This window comes from Orycteropus afer, unplaced genomic scaffold (genome assembly GCF_000298275.1).
Source record: "Orycteropus afer afer isolate SDZICR_OR568_19922 unplaced genomic scaffold, OryAfe1.0 scaffold00263, whole genome shotgun sequence".
NCBI classification, from domain to species: Eukaryota; Metazoa; Chordata; class Mammalia; order Tubulidentata; family Orycteropodidae; genus Orycteropus; species Orycteropus afer.
Genome location: NW_006921850.1, coordinates 4,119,022 through 4,136,085, shown reverse-complemented (window position 1 = coordinate 4,136,085; position 17,064 = coordinate 4,119,022). Strand labels below are relative to the sequence as shown.

The window sequence follows — 17,064 nt, the reverse complement described above, 5'->3', positions numbered from 1 at the left end:
ATCTTGCATTCAAAATATTCCTGAATATAAGGAAGAGCTACTTAGATTTATTGAGTTGTTGAGTGCATGTACTTTATATAACATCTTTTCTTTCAAATTAGTAACCTTTTGGTGCTTATTATCTTTATACATTAGGGATTATTATTTTTTTGCTTATCTACTATGATTTATTTTAAATTGGGAATTTAAAAGACACTTTATTGTGATTTGGGTGAAAGTTTACAGAGCAAATTCATTTTCCATACTGCCGTTCTTACACATTTTGTCTCATGACATTGACTGCAGTTCCCCACAGTGTAACAGCTCTCTTCCCACTTCCTCCCTGTAGTTACCCTTCCCTGTGTCCTTCCCTCCCATGCACTTTCACCCCTCCTCCCAGCTGTCTCTCCATGCAAACACTATCCTGTTCTCCCAGGATTGATCCCTCCAAGGAGCGTCTTATCTGATGTAAATGTTCACCCTATATGCCTGTCTGTTGTTTGGTTAGAAGCCACAGGAGTGAGTTCAGTTTCAGACCTGAAGGGTGACTAACTAGGGGTCATGGTCTCAGGGATCTCACCGGGCTCTACCAGACCAGCAATCCTAGTCTAAAATTGGGAATCCTTTGAATCTAGTATAAGCAATAGAATATTTGAATATATTTCAGTGGCAAAACCACATTCTTTTGTTGTGACCCATGCTCAAAGTAATGGAAGATACACTATACACTGACTCACAGGTGTTCTGACCAGAATGGAATGTAGGCTTGTTCTTGAATATAATTGGGCTAGTTTGTATCTGAGACTGATATATTTTAAGGGGGGGAGGGGTAATTATCACACACATGAATGTGTGTAATAAATATGATTCCTTTTGCGTTTGTGTTAAAAACTCTATTTAAACACACTTACTTAGAGGATAGATGCCTTATGTTTTGTTAGGCATTTGGTTCATAAACTGCTCTTTTATTGTCACAGCATTTAAATTCAGTATCACTTTTTTTTTTTTTTTTAGTTTTATTGTGATTTGGGTGAAAGTTTACAGAGCAAATTCATCTTCCATGTAGCAGTTCACATACACTTTGTCTCATGACATTGACTGCAATCTCCCACAATGCAGCAGCTCTCCTCCTACTTCCTCCCCATAGCCACCTCTTCCCTGTGTCCTTCCCTCCCATGCACTCCTGGCCCACAAGCTGTCTCCCTGAATATAATTTCTTTTAATGAACTTTATATCAGAATTCATTTTTAAGAAGTGTAGAGAGTTGTGCCTTGTTTGGAATTTAGATCATTCTTCTTTTGCATACCCAGCCAAACCAAACCAAACTCACTCCGGTGAGTCAGACTCAATAGCGATCCCTCCTTGGGTTTCTGAGGCGGTATCACTACAGAAGTAGATTGCCCAACCTTCCTTCCAAGGAGTGGCTGGTAGGTTTGAACTGCTAGCCTTCTGGTTAGCAGTCAGATGCCTTAGGCACTGCGCTACCAGAGCTCCCTTGCATACCAAAAGATATTTTATAAAAATATTTGTAATCTATTTTAATTACAGAAATAAAAAGCAAGTCAAATAGAGTGTATGTAATTCCTCAGTCTGCCAAAAAACAAACAAACAAAACTCAATTGTTAACAAGTTGATTCTGACTCATAGTGACCCTATTGGACAGAGTAGAACTGTCCTCTAGGATTTCTATGGCTGCTAACCAAATGTTCTGTGGTTGGACCCTTACCATCTGCCTGGCAGGACAAAGTTGAGGCAGTCTACAACTGTAAAGATTTACAGGCTTGGAAACCCTATGAGGCAGTTTTTCCTCTGCTCTAAAGAGACTGTGAGTCTTAATAGATTCTACGGCAGTGAGAATCTTTACAGAAGCAATCAGCCACATCATTCTCCTGGGAAGAGCGGCTGGTGGGTTCAAACTGCTGACCTTTAGTTTAGCTGTTGAACACTTAACCGCTGGGTCACCAGGACTCTTTCCTCAGCCTGCACGTATCTGTGTTTGCAGGGAGGGTATAAACTCCCAGTCATCTGCATCCCTCCTTTAGTTGTGTACATTTGAAAGAGAGTGAATTACAGGTCTTGAGTTAAGTAGCCCTTGTGGTACAGTGATTGAAGCAGTTGACCTGCTAACCAAAAGGTCTGTGGTTCAAACCCACAGGTTGCTCCATCTGAAAAAGATGTGGTAGTCTGCTTCAGCAGTTCTACTCTGTCCTATAGGATCTCTAAGTCTGAAGCGATTCCACGACAGTGGGTTTGGTTTTTGGTTTGATGTTTGTGTTATCACAAAAATTCAAATGGGAAGATCAGTTGACTTAGGGTAAGAAAAGAGGAGTATTCATGATTTTAGGGAATAGCTAAAATTTCAACTTAAAAATATTTTATTTTGATATTTAATTATATCAAACAAAGATTGTTAATTTTTATTTATCTTTTAGGAAATGTCTTATGCTTTTAAGCGACTATTATAGTAGTTACTATATACCACTGTCCCATATCTTAGTGGCCATGTTAGTTTTTTTTTTTAATTTTTATTTTTGTGGTGAAAATACATGCAGCAAAACATACACCAATTGAACAATTTCTACATGCGTAATTTAATGACACTGATTATATTCTGCAATGAATCATACTATCCTTTTCCAAATTTTTTACTACTGTTAACGTAAACTCAGTGCTTCTTCATAAGCCAAAATTCCTCCTTTCCTCCTTTTTCCCACCGGTGGTAACCACTATAATCTTTGATTTCTATATATTTGCTTATTTCATGTAAGTGAAATCACATAGTATGTCTTTCTGCTACCGATTTATTTCCCTCAGCATGATTTCTCAAGGTTCATTCATGTTGTGGCATGCATCAATCATGACTTCATTTCTCTTTATGGCTGAGTAATATTCCATTGTGTATATCTATCTATCTATCTATCTATCTATATACTTATATACTACCTTTTGTTTATCCATTCATTTATTGCTGGATATTTCTATTATTTCCCCTTTTGACTGTTGTGAACAGTGCTGCAGTGAACATTGGTGTACAGGTTTGTTTGCATTTCTGCCTTCATTTCTTCTAGATATATACCTAGGAGTGGAATTGCTGAGTCATATGATAGTTCTATGTTCAATTTTTTTTTTCTTTTTAATATTTCATTGTGTTTTAGGTGAAGGTTAACACAACAGATAGATTCTCATTCAACAGCATATATAAATATTGTTCTGTGACATTGGTTACAATCCCTGTAATGTGTCAGCACTCTAACCATTTCCACCTTGCCTTCCCGTTTTTATCCATCCAGTTTCCCTCCCCCTCATTGCCTTCTCATCTCATTTGGTCTCATATAGTTGATTGTTTAAAGGAGCATATTACTCATGGGTGTTATTGTTTATTTTAAAAGCCAATCTGTTATTTGGCTGAAAGGTGACTTCTGGGAGGGGTTTCAGTTCCAGGTTAAAAGGGTATCTTAGGGGGATAGTCTTAGGGGTTCTTCTGGTCTCTATCAGTCCAGTAAATCTGACCTTTTTTGAATTTGAGTTTTTTTCTTGCATTTTTCTCTCATTCTTACCAGGACTTTCTATTGTGTCTTTGGTCAGAACTGTCAGTAGTGGTAGGCAGGTACCTTCTAGTTCTTCTGGTCTTAGGCTATAAGGGACTGTGGTTTGTATAGGCCGTTAGTCCTATGGACTTATTTCTTCTTTCTTTACTCTTTGGTTTCCTTCACTCTTCTTTGCTCCAGATGGGAGGAGACCAATAGTTGGATCTTAGATAGCTGCTTGCAAGCTTTTAAGACCCCAGATGCTACTCACCAAACTAGGATGTAGAATGTTATCATTATGAACTAAGTTCTTCTAATTGACCTAGTTGTCCCATGAGACTATGATCTTGAGCATTCAACCGCAGTAAATCAATCACACGAGGTGTTTGGGTATGTCTAGGAAGTATCCATAACTGTGCTCTCTATGTGCTTTATTGTATACATAAATATGTATGTGGCACATAAAATGTGTATATACATATACCCACAAATATACCCATGTATGCATGTGCATGTATTCCTATATGCCTTCCCAAACCCATATAGCATAAATATCTACATATGTACCACACATTTTTTTGCTTATTATTACTGTTGTTGCAAAACCGTGTATAACGTTTACCATAGTTGTCCTTTGTTCTTCTGTGCCTTTCACTGTCTCCATTTACCTTGGTGATGTTGTGCTGACTTCCTCCATATTGTGTTTTCTTTTTCCATCACCAGACTTAACATGTGTCTACAATCTAGTAAGTGATTCTCCCTCCATCAAAGAACTTTGTTTTGTATGTTTCGTTCTTAACATTTTATAAAAGTGATACTAACTCACTGCTGTTGAGTTGGAGCCCACTCCTAGCGACCCCTTGTTGGGTTTCTGAGGTGGTGTCACTACGGAAGTAGATTGCCCAGCCTTTCTTCTGAGGAGTGGCTGATGGGTTTGAACCACCAGCCTTGTGGTTTAGTGGTCAGATGCCTTAGGTACTAGGCCACCAGAGCTCCCATAAAAGTGATATCATACAATATTTGTCCTTTTGTGTTTGATTAATTTCCTTCAGCATAATGTCCTCCAAATTCATCGATGTTAGAAAATGTTTCACGGACTCACCATTATTCTTTATTATTGCATATTATTCCATCCTACGTGTGAATAATGCGTTCTGTTTATCTGTTTGTCTGCTAATGGACACTTAGGTTGTTTCCATCCTTTGGCTGTTATGAATAATGCTACAGTGAACATGAGTGTGCGTATGTCTATTTGTGTCACTACTGTTAATATCTCTAGGATATTTACCTAAGAGTGGGAGTGCTAGATCATAAAGTATTTCTATTTCTAGCTTTTTGATGAAGTGGCATATTGTTTTCCATAGTGATTATACCATTTTACAATCCTACCAGGAGTGTATAAGAGTTCCAGTCTCCCTACAAAATCCCCAACATTTGTTTTCTGTTTTTGTGTTGTTGAGGTGTTGAAATTTTCTATGTATTTTAGATATTAGGCCCTTGTCAAATATATTGTTGCCAATTTTTTTCCAAGTCTGTAGGTTCTCTTTTTACTCTTTTTTTTTTTTTTTAACTTTTCTCATGGTCGTCTTTGGGGTCATGGAGGAATCTTCAGTGACTTCATGGATTGTCTGGGGCTGGATTGCCTATGAGGGCTTTATTCACATACCTGGTGCTTGCTGCTGCTGCTGCCAGATGGCTTAGGAGGTTAACTTGGGCTTCTTTTCATGGTGGCAGCATTCTAAGAGGGAAAGAGCAGAAGCAGCAAGATCTCTTGAGGTATAGGATTGGAAGTCACTGAGTTTCATGTCTGCCACATTTCATTGGTCAAAGCAAATCAAAAGCCTAATCTGTATTCAGAGGTGGGCAAATAGGTTCCATCTCTTAATGGCGAAGCAGCAAGGACTTCTGGCCATTGTAAATTTTCTACAACTAATTGTATGCATTTTATTCTACCTTGAATGTTCATATTCTATATGTAATAATTTTTACTTTAGCATGCTCATTTGATGTATCTTGCCTTAATTTCTTTTTTTTAATTTTTATTGTGATTTGAGTTAAATTGTACAGAGCAAATTCTTTTTCTATACAGTAGTTCATACGTATTTTGTTTCATGACATTGACTACCATTCCCCACAATGTAACAGCTTTCTTCCTACTTCTCTCCTGTTGTTACCTCTTCCCTGTGTCCTTCTTTCCTATGCATTCCTGCCTTGAGCTATCTCCCTGCCCAAATATTACCCTTCTGTTCTCCCACAATTGGTCATTCTAATGAGTATATCTACCTGATGTAAATGTTTACCCTATGTGCCTATCTGTTGTTTGGCTGGAAGCTGTGGGAGTGAGTTCATTACCAGACCCAAAGGGTGGGTAACTAGGGGCCATAGTCTCGGGGATCTCATCAGATTCTGTCATACCAGTAAACCTGGTCTTTTTAATTATTTATTTATTTTTTTATGATTTTGAGTTTTGTTCCACCTTTCTCTCCCCCTCCATCCAGGATCTCCTACACTGACCATTTCTAAGCAGTTGACAATGGTAGCTGGGCATCATCTAGTTCTTCTGGTCTCATGGTCATACAGGCTGAGGTTTGCGTAGTCCACTAGTCCCTTGGACTAATTGGTTCTGTGTGTCTTTGGTTTTCTTCATTCTTCTTTGCTCTGACTAGGAGAGACTCATTGTTGTATCTATATGGCCACTTGCAAGCTTTTAAGAACTCAGTTGCTACTCACCAAAGTAGGATGTAGAACAATGTTTATGTGTACTGTGTTATGCCAATTGAGCTTGATGTCTCCTGCAACCATGGTCCTAAGCCCACAGGTCCAGCTACTCACTTCCTCAGGGTGGTTGGCTGTGTCTAAGAAGTTATCATAAGTTTGCCCCTTGTCTGCTTTCTATACATATGGACATTCTTACAGCACATATATTCCCTTTTGCCTAGACATACCTGATCATTCAACCTGTCTACCTATGTATCCACCCATAGATTAATGTTTGTTATCAATGATAACGCAGTATTGTGTATGTAAATCTTTGCTTCTGACCATTTTAAATTTTCTACAGCTAAGTTTACACATTTTATTCCACCTTGAATGTTCATATTCTATCTGTAATAATTTTTGTATTACCATGCTCATTTGATGTATCTTAGTTTAATTTCTAGGAATTTCACTTTCAACATGTATTTGACTCTTTATCCTACGTGATTAGTGATTTTAGATGATATTTGAAATTATACGAATCTCTGACTAAATTTGTGTTTTAACACTCTGATGTATGTAGAAATTACTTGAACGAACACGTGCCAGACGAGAGAATCTTCAGAAGAAAATGGCGGCGAGGCCAACGCCTACAGCGAGGTCTGTGACTCATGAGAGGCCCACACCTGCAGCAAGGTCTATGACTCATGCTAAGAGAATTCGAGAGCCGCTTTCAGAAGCAAGCAACCAGCCACCCCTATCTGGTGGTGAAGGTAAAAGACCTTGTGGGGGAAAGTAAAATCTGCTTTGTTAAAAAAAATTTTTTTGAGATGCCACATTTTGTTAGACATACAGGAAAACCTAGATCTCTGGGAGACAAATGTGGCAGCCTCTGGAGGAAAGGTCAGCCTTCTATTCTATTTCAGGGTTATTGTATTATACTAAAAGGAACTCTGGTGGTACAATCGTTAAAGCATTCACCCTTCAAATTGACAGTTTGAACCCACCAGCCACTCTGCAGCAGAAAGATGAGGCAGTCTGCTTCTATAAAGATTTAGACTTAGAAACCCTATCGGGCAGCTTTGTCCTAAAGGGTTGCTATGAGTCAGATCAACTTGAAGGCAGTGAGTTTATATTAAAAAGGAGCCTGGTGGTGGTGTTTCTAAAGTATTTAATTGTGAACCAAAAGTCAGCTGTTTGAATCCATCAGCTGCTCTGCAGGAGAAAGATATGGCAATCTGCTTCTGCATATGGCCTTGGAAACCTATGGGGAAGTTTGACCCAGTCCTATAGGGTCTCTCTGAGTTGGAATTGACCTGACAACAGTGGGTTTGGGGTATATTATATTAGGCCTGTCTAAGGTGCTCTGGTGGCACAGTGGTTAAGGAATTCAGCTACTAACCAAAAGCTCAGCCGTTCGAACCTACTAGCTGCTCCATGGGAGAAAGATGAGGCTGTCTGCTTCTATAAAGATATAGCTTTGGAAACCCTATGGGGCATTTCTACTCTGTCCTAAAGGGTCACTGTGAGTCAGAATTGACTCGATAGCAGTGGCTTAATGCCTATCTGTCCAGGATAGAGTTTCTTCTAGTAGATAGTTCAAATGAATTGATTGAGGAAACTTTATTTTCAGATTTTATCTTTAAAATCCCCAAGGGAAGAGGAATAAAGGAGCAGGGTAACTCTTGTACTGGCAGTGATGTGTGCAGCAATAGCTGACCGCCAAGTTCAGAAGGTGTTTCTGGCATGGACAGATCACCTTGCGAGTGCTTGAAATTTAATGAACCTTTTCATCCTCTTTCTACTGGACCAACTCTTTAGATCTTGAGGTGAAGTTTAGGTTGTCAATCTTTAGAACTGGTGGAATTAAACAAAAACACACACACACCTGCCCAAAAAAACAGACTCAAGCAAGCTTCCCTGGAATCTTCTCTTATTCTTTCCTAAATCCTGGCATCTCAGCCAGTGTCATCTAGCTGCTTTAATGTTTTCCTGGGGTGTAGAATAGTCTGGAGATAATACTCTTTTTCATATAACTTTAAAATACTTCCATATAGAAAAAAAATGATAGAGGTGAAACCATTATTTCAAAAAAGCAAGGAAAGGTCATGGGGTTGGCTCACAATTATTTTGGGAGCTAACCATAAAAAGAGAACATATTTTCATATATTTGTACATATTGAAGGAGAGAAGGAAATACATTACACGTATAGTATTCACCCAGGAAAACAGAGGCCTGGCTCTAGTCCTGGACCTTCACGCATTTTCACTATGACACAGGCTTGTTCAAACTAGTAGCTGGAATTGTTTTGATGCTTAAAAGGAAGTATTTACTGTTTTTAAAAGAACTGTAAACTGGAACAATTTTGTATTTCCAGGTGGTACTACGTGTTATAATATGAACAGTTACAAAAGATGATTAGAACGTAAATGAGTTGTGGAAGATTAGAAAGTTTCATGATGTATATTTAGTTAAGTTAATGTGGATGAAGGCAACTGTGACTTTCTACTAATATTACTCTGGTGCTCTCTGAACAAGAATACCTGATTGGACAGCCAGTGAAACTGACCTCATGAAATTTATTTTTTTTATTATTTTTAATATTATTTTCCAGGTGATATTTTGAAACTCATTCCTGGGTAGAAATGATATGCCTTATGTTCAGATAGCTCTTTTCTATTTTAGGAATTTTCACTGATTTTATTGTTCATAGAAAATTAAAATGTGAACTGTTGTTAAACTTTTGCATTGATGAATTTGTTTGGTATTGACCAGATAATTCAGTTGATTATTCTGTTCTTTTTCCTAAACCTCAGTTGCCTTTCTACCTTTGCTCAATTGTTACTGTCCATAAACAACTGAAAACCTAATTTCTACACTTAGCTTATGACTTTAGGCAGATAACTTAATTTCTCTGGGCCTGATTTTTCTTACCTTAAAATTAAAATGAGGTAATTGGGTTTCATGATCTTTAAAACTTCTTAGAACATTTGCTCACTCTAGTATATGTGCAATTTTTATTTCTTGTTGTCTTAAGAAGATTATGCATACATATACATATATTATGTATACATAAAGTGTTTTATGTACGTCTTAGGAATATTATTTGAATTTATATCCATTCATGCTTTTTTAAGTCCATAAATTATATTTCCTTAAAAAGAAATCTGGCATATCAGATTTCTAAGTTACTGAGAGAAGTAGGATTTTACATATTTATTGTTGTAAGTAAAATCATAGACAGGGATAAAGAAACATGTTAGCAGTGTTTAATTAATTTGTTATGTACCTGCTGCAAATTTTTCATGAACACTGTGAGAAATTACAGAATTTCGAATGTCTTTTTTTGGTTCTTTGTAATCTAGAGAAATCTTGTACAAAACCGTCACCATCAAAAAAACGCTGTTCTGACAACACTACAGAAGCAGTTTCTAATTTGGAAAATAAACAACCGGTTGAGTCAGTTTCTGCAAAATCTGCTGCTGTCACTGATCCTGTGGGTGTGCCATCATCACAGCTGGATGCAAAGAGAGGCTTGAACTCAAAATTGGAAGGAACTGTAGCCTCTTCAGTTAAAACACGTATGCAGAAACTTGCAGAGCAACGGCGCCATTGGGAAAACACTGATATGACAGGTATAAATCATATGGGTAGGATGGGCCATAAATCTATGTAATTAAAATTCTGCTTGGTATATTAAAAACTTTATCAGTTAACAAATAAGAAGTAAACAATTTTGTTTTATCTATGTCCTGAGTCTCCTCTGCTTGCAAATGGTTTTTGTACCATTAGTATGTTTATAAATTGATTGTGTTTCCATTGAAGTAGATGATGATGAGGTTCCTAGACTAGTTCACAAAAGCTTAATCCTATAACTAGACTACCTTGTATTTGCAATAAAAAATAGTAGAGAACAAACTATACTCTCAGCATTATTAGCATTGCTGACCCTCAGCTATATATTCAAGAAATTCTATTTTGTGGATTCATTAATTAAAATAAACTTGTGCCTAAAATATACAAAAACTGGTTCAGCAGGGAGAGAGGAGACTTCAAAAAACTGTTATTGATTGAGCACCTGCAAGGTATTTTATTTTGCTAAGGTGCTAGGAGATGAATGAAATGGCCTGATACTTGCCTTTCATGAGCCCATAATCTGAGGAACCGAAGAAGTAAACCAACAGCTATGCAACAGGGCTATTTGTGCTATAATAAATTTTACTTATCACCTCCTTTGTTCCAAAAAATCCCTTGAGATGACACCTATATTACAAAACAAGAAAAATAAGGAAATCCGGGTGAAGTGAAAATATGAGAAGAAAAACAAAGAAGCTAAAGATAAAGTTAGTTTATTAAATACAGGGCTTAAGGTCCTACTCACTTGCTAGAGATGAGTCTTAACTTCAGAGGAGCCTATGCAAACAGGTGAAATGCTCTGTTACATGATTAATGTTAATAAGATAGTAGCACAACTTTTTTGGGGCACTAAGACCTGAAAGAACTTTCTTCCCTTCAAAGGTGACTTTGTTAGAGCTTGTAAACATCTGACATTTCCCAAGGTAGGCAGGTGGCCTGGCTCCAAGCACAGTTCAGTACAAGGAGTTGTAAAGTGGCCAGCACAGTGCGTAGAAGGCTCGGTTACTGCAGAGAGCTCCTAAAGCTGTGGCTCTGAGCCCAGCTGCTGCACCTCAGACTCCCTTAGGCCACGGGACTGGGAACTCAGGATTGCAGTGGAACTCCCAACTGTGGGGTTTTATTTTTTAAAAACTCTCTAGATAATTATGAAGCAAAGCCAGAATTGAGAACCACTGATCTGAAAAAATGGATGGCCTACGTATTTCAGGAAGTCTTCCATAACTGAAATTTTGATAAGTGTTGGACAACAGAGAGTTTATGATTATGCTTTTTCACAGTGATGATGATAGTCTCAAGAGCAAATACTTATTATGTAAGGTGCTAGGCATTCTCTGTGTTTTTTGGTTCTCATATTCAAAAACCAAACTTACTGCCGTGGAGTCGGATCCAATTCTTAGCGACCCCTCATTGGGTTTCTGAGGCGGTATCTCTATGGAAATAGATTGCACAATCTTCTTTCATGTTATACTCATATATATATATGAGCTGAGCTTTGGTAGCATAGTGCCTAAGGCACTTGACTGCTAACCAGAGGGCTGACAGTTCAAATCCACCAGCCATTCCTCGGAAGGAAAGAGGAAGGTTGGGCAATCTACTTCCGTAGTGAAACTGCCTCGGAAACCCAAGGAAGGGTCGCTGAGTCGGGTCCAACTCGACGGCACATAACAATAACAATATATATATATATGTATATATATATATGTAAACCCACTACTGTGGATTTGGACATAGCGACCCCTCCTTGGTTTCCAAGGCAGTATTGCCCAACCTCCTTCCTTCTGAGGAGTGGCTGGTGGCTTTGAACTGCCAGCCTTCTGGTTAGCAGTCAAATGCCTTAGGCAGTATGCCACCAGAGCTCTTTATATATATATGTATATATATATGACATATATTCCAAGATATATATTTCTTAGCGGTTTGGCCGTTATGTAATGATAGAATCATCCCCCATGACGTGATCTGATATGATCAGCCAATTAGTTGTAAGTGTATTAGGGTGGGATGCAACATCCTTTCTCAGGTCAGAGCCCTGCTCCATTATAAGGGGAATTTCCCCAGGTTGTGGCCTGCATCTTTTATCTTACAAAAGAAAAAAGGAGAAGTGAGCAGAGAAAGAGAGACCTCAGTACCACCAAGAAAGAAGAGCTGGAAGTGCAGTGCATCCTTTGGATCCAGGTCCCTGTGCTGTGAACCTCCGAGACCCAGGGAAAGATTGATGTTAAGACACATGGAGATCTCCAAGGAACACCAGGCCCACAGATACAGAAAGGAAACAAGGCCCTTCCCCAAGAGCCAGCAGAGAGAGAAAGCCTTCCCCTAAAGCTGCCTGAATTTAGATTTCTAGCCTCCTAAACTGAGAGCATAAATTTGTTTGTAAAAGCCATCCATTTGTGCTATTTCAGTTGTAGTAGCACTAGGTAACTAAGGCGCTGAGGTCCAGAGAGTCTAAGAAACCTGCCTACAGTCAGCCAGCTAAAATTCAAACCGTAATAGTTTTACCCTAGGACTTCTACTCTTATTCACTGTGGTCTATGCCTTTTTGGCTTGCAACAGGATACAGATATTCTATTGTCAATTAATATATAATCACTTTAGTGGAGGGTGGCTGGGCTACTGTGTTTCTTTATAAAGCCTGAGGAGGCAACTAGAAAATGTTCCTGTATAGAAGGATATCCCATTTATGTTTCAGAAGAAATATTACCATCACAGGAGTGAAGATTTTCCTTTAAAAAAATAAAAATTAAGTTGTAGTTTAACCCATGGTCAGAAGAATAACCAAGTCCCTAAACATTCTAGTGTAGAAAGCATTGCAGCAGTGAGTTTGAACATTTTGTAAGTAAATGTTAACTAATGCCTGCCTCAACCTTGAACACTTGTGACTAAAGCATTTGTAATAAATGGTTTGGTTAATGCTAAACAAGACTGGCTATAAACCAGTTAAAACTTTGAGAAATTACACTAAAATATAATTTATCTGAGTAAGTTTTTTCTGACAGGAAATAGAAGAGTTAGAGGTTTATTAAGACCATTCCTAGAACATGCCAACAAAACTGTCATCTGCTTAAAGGAGACTTCTTGTTCTAAGGACAATGATATGACATGCAAAAGGGTATTATGAAGAGGGGTGTGGTCAGGGAAGCTTTTCTAGGTAGAAGCAGTTAAGCTGACCTTGAAGAGCAGCTGGCTTCAGACGGTGGAGATGTTGATGTTGATGCCAGTTCAGACAGCCAGAAGTAATGGCATGTGTAAAAAGCACAGAGGTAACAAGAACATAGTGTGTGTATTCTGGTATACAGTACATGTAGTGGAAAAGCAAGAGATAAGTGTGAAGAAAGCAGCAGAGTTCAGATCACTGGAATTTAACCAGAAGGTAATGGGGATGTACTGGGAGAGTTTAAGCAGGCAGGCAAGCATTTTAGGAAGATCAGAGTTGAGCTGTTGGGCAGGGTAAAGATGAAAACCAGAAAGACCAGTTAGAAGGCTAGTGTTATCATCTAGGTACACAATGATAAAGGCCTGTGAAAGTGAATAGGAGAAGCTGGATTTAAGACATGTAGGAGAAAAAATTGATAGGACTTGATTATTAGATCCTAGAGGATAAGGCAAAAGGAAGAATATGCAAGATTTTGGGCCTGAATGGGTAATTGGTGATGCCATTGACTAAGCTGAAAAGGAATATGTTTTGGGCAATTTCAACTTCAAATATGTTATTAGGGGTGTCTGTGTGATGGTCGGAAGGAGCCCTCGTGGCACAATGGGTAAAGTGCTTGGCTGCTAACCAAAAGGTTGGCAGTTCAAACCCACTAGCTGCTTCATGGAAAAAGGTGTAGCAGTCTGCTTCTGTAAAGATTACAGCTTTGGAAACTCCATGATGCTGTTCTACTCTGTCCTATAAAGTTGCTGAGTTGGAGTTGACTCCACGGTGATGAGTTTGGTCTTTGGTTGGTGTGATAATCTAGTGGAGGTTATTTAGTCAGTAGTTAGAAGGACACGGTGAAGATTTGTCCATGAAGACAGGAAGGACAAGGAGAGAATGAGATTACAAATGCAAAGGGAGTGAGATGTCTTAGGCCAAAAAAATACAAGCGTGAGAAGTGAGTGTTGACATGTAGACAACAGAAAAACCAGCTTCAGGGCAGGGTGTTGCAGAAGGCCCATGGAAGCAGGCTGAGTAATGAGCGAATATTGTACAAGGAAAGAGGGGCAGTAGCTAAAAGGAGTATATTGATGACAGAATGTATATTTTTATATTTAGAATGAGAGGGACTTGTACAAAAGAAAAAATTCTCTTACAGAGACGGGGTGGGGGTGTTATTTGGAACAAGAAAATTTTGGAGAGAGTAGAGTTGAAAATCAGAGGCCTAAGTCTTAGACAGAAGGAGAAATACCTCTTATACTGAGTCAGTTTGTGCAATGGAAAGTGCCATGGTCTTGAATTCCCTGTATACTCTTTATGCTTACGGGCCTTTATCAATTAAGTATTCATGATATAGTGATTTATCTTCAAATTAACTGTGCAGAAAAACATTTGATTTAATCTATCCCTGCATTTCCAGTATAGTAGCCACTAGTTATATGTGGCTGCTTAAATTTAAAGTAATTAAAATTAAATTCAATTAAGTCTTTCAGTCATCTTAGCCACTAGCTACCTGTGGCTTAGTGGTTACTGGATTGGACGACACAGATATAGAATAGCACCATCATCACAGAAAATTCTATTGTACAGCACTGGTCTAATCTTTTTATTATTATTATTATTATAAAATGCTCTTGTGAAATACATGATTATACAACATTATAGCACCATGAATTAATTCTACCAGTCCATTTAGTCCTTGTCTTGTTACGGGGTTCTACACCAACAACTCCCTTATAAGTCAGTTCAGAAGTAAGTCGAATACCTCTTTTTTTTTTTTAGTTTCCATTATTATTGGCTTTTTATTATAACTGTCTTTATAAATCTGATCTTTTTTTGTCTTTGGGGTTGGAAACATTACATGTAAACTTACAGTTATAATTTTAACACATTCATACATAAAAAATACACAAATAATAAAAATTTTCTCTGGCAATGAAAAAGAGTTAGTCAATGCTAGCACTTTTTCAATTGTGGAATAACTCCAACTGTGGAAGGTTGTGGATCATGTGGATTATCCCTGGAAATGGGGATGGCATTTTTAGTTAGATAATCAGTGAGAATTGTCTACATGGTCCTTTTCTTTTTTTCTTTATATGTTTCATGGTAAATCTCACTGTTTCCTGAATCTGCCTATGGACTTCAAATCAAACAGCATTTGAGTTCTTGTTTTCAAGCAACTGAAACTCCTGATTTAGTTTAGAAAAAACTCTACCTCATCCTTTCACTGTAAATTTTTTCATAACCTCTCTCCTTCCTCTTCCTCATTATTTCTTCTTCAGCGTTTCTTTGCTCTTAAGAATCCATGTCATGGTCTGTCAGTTTCCCTTCTTTGTGATCTATGAGCTCCTCTGCATTGGTGACATGAGGTTCTGAATTCAGCGTTCTTGCCATAAAAACGATTTTCTCACCAATCTCTTCCATCACATTATTTTGATCAAATGTTTGGAGCATGTTCACATAACTCAGCAATGTTTTCTAAATTTCCTGAATGCATTTTCCTGTAACTTCCTCCCAGAATATTTAATGTTCCAGATACACTGAAGCATATTATAATTCTAGAAATTGTGTTATGTTACCACATCTCCATCTATTGCAGCTATTGCCTGAGCAAACAGTCTGAGGCAGTATGCCTTGAAAAGTGATGGTTATACCTGGATCCATATGCTGAAGCACAACTCTCACATTTGGAGGTAGATACACCACTTTCAAGGAGCTCTGGTAGCATAATGCCTGAGGCACTTGACTACTAACCAGAAGGCTGACGGTTCAAACCCACCAGCCACTCCTTGGAAGGAAGGTTGGGCAATCTACTTCTGTAGTGATACCGCCTCGGAAACCCAAGGAGGGGTCGCTATAAGTCTAGTCCGACTCAACGGCATATAACAACACACTACTTTCATATCATTTTTTTAAAAAATATAATTTTGTTTATTTTGTTATTGTTGAGAATATATACAGCAAAATATACACCAATTCAACAGTTTCTACATGTACCATTTGTTATCATTGTGAGAGGCCAGAATTGGTTCCAACTCATAGCCATTCTATGTACAACTGAACAAAACTGCCCACTCCTGTGCCATCCTCATAGTTGTTGCTATGCTTGAGCCTATTGTTGCAGTCACTGTGTGAATCCTTCTGTTGAGGGTCTTCCTTTTTTATCTGCAACCATTTGCTTTATCAAATACAATGTCTTTATCTAGGGACTGGCTCCTCCTGACAGCATGACTGAAGTACGAGAGACACACTTCTAAGGAGCATTCCACCTGTACTTCATCAGATCTGTCTTGGATGGAGTACAGCCTGAATGTACCATTTAGTGATAATGATTACATTCTTCAAGTTGTGCAACTGTTCTCACCCTCCTTTTCTGAGTTATTCCTTCCCCATTAACATAAACTCACTGCCCCTTAAGGTTCTATCTGATCTTTTGAGTTGCTGTTGTCAATTTGACCCCATATAGATAGTTCTTAAAAGAGTATAATGCTCAAGGCAGACATTTTTTACTACTTAACTGACACTGTTGTTTGGTTTTAAGAAGACTTCTGGGGATGTTTTTGGTTTAAAGTTTAAAGATTACCTCAGGGTAATGGTTTCAGGGTTTCAGCCAACCTTCATGGTACCAGGAAGTCTGGCGTTCATGAGAATTTAAAATCTATTCTTCAGTTTTCTTTTTCTGATCAGGATTCGTCTGTGAAATCTTTGATCAAAATGTTCAGTAATGGTGGCCACACACCATCCAGTTCTTCTGGTCTCGTCACAAAAGAGGCATTTGTTCATGGAGGCAATTAGTCACACATTCAATATCCTCCTCCCATTCCTGACATTCTTTCCTCTGTTGTCCCAGGTTCATAGAGACCAATTATTGTGCCTTGGATGGCTCCTTGCAAGATTTAAGACCTCAGGTACTATGCATCAAACTAGGAAGCAGAACAGAAGCACTAAACACATTATTAGGCCGGTTAATTGGGATTTCTTATGAAGCCATGTCCCTTAACCTCCAAACCAAGAAACCAAATCCCAAGGGATTTTTAGTTGTATGTAAGCAGACTCAGCAGCTACTCTATGTTGTTATTGTTGTTGTT

At 38.2% G+C, this 17,064-nt stretch overlaps 1 protein-coding gene across 1 annotated transcript in view; it reads left to right on the top strand.

Moving 5' to 3' along the window:
* ANLN (anillin actin binding protein) overlaps nucleotides 1-17,064 on the top strand; it is an 83,662-nt gene that overhangs the window by 5,435 nt on the left and 61,163 nt on the right. Inside the window, exons 3-4 of the mRNA XM_042782212.1 lie at nucleotides 6,787-6,976; nucleotides 9,570-9,839. Coding sequence (XP_042638146.1) covers nucleotides 6,787-6,976; nucleotides 9,570-9,839 — 460 coding nt within the window. The remainder of the gene's footprint in view (nucleotides 1-6,786; nucleotides 6,977-9,569; nucleotides 9,840-17,064) is intronic.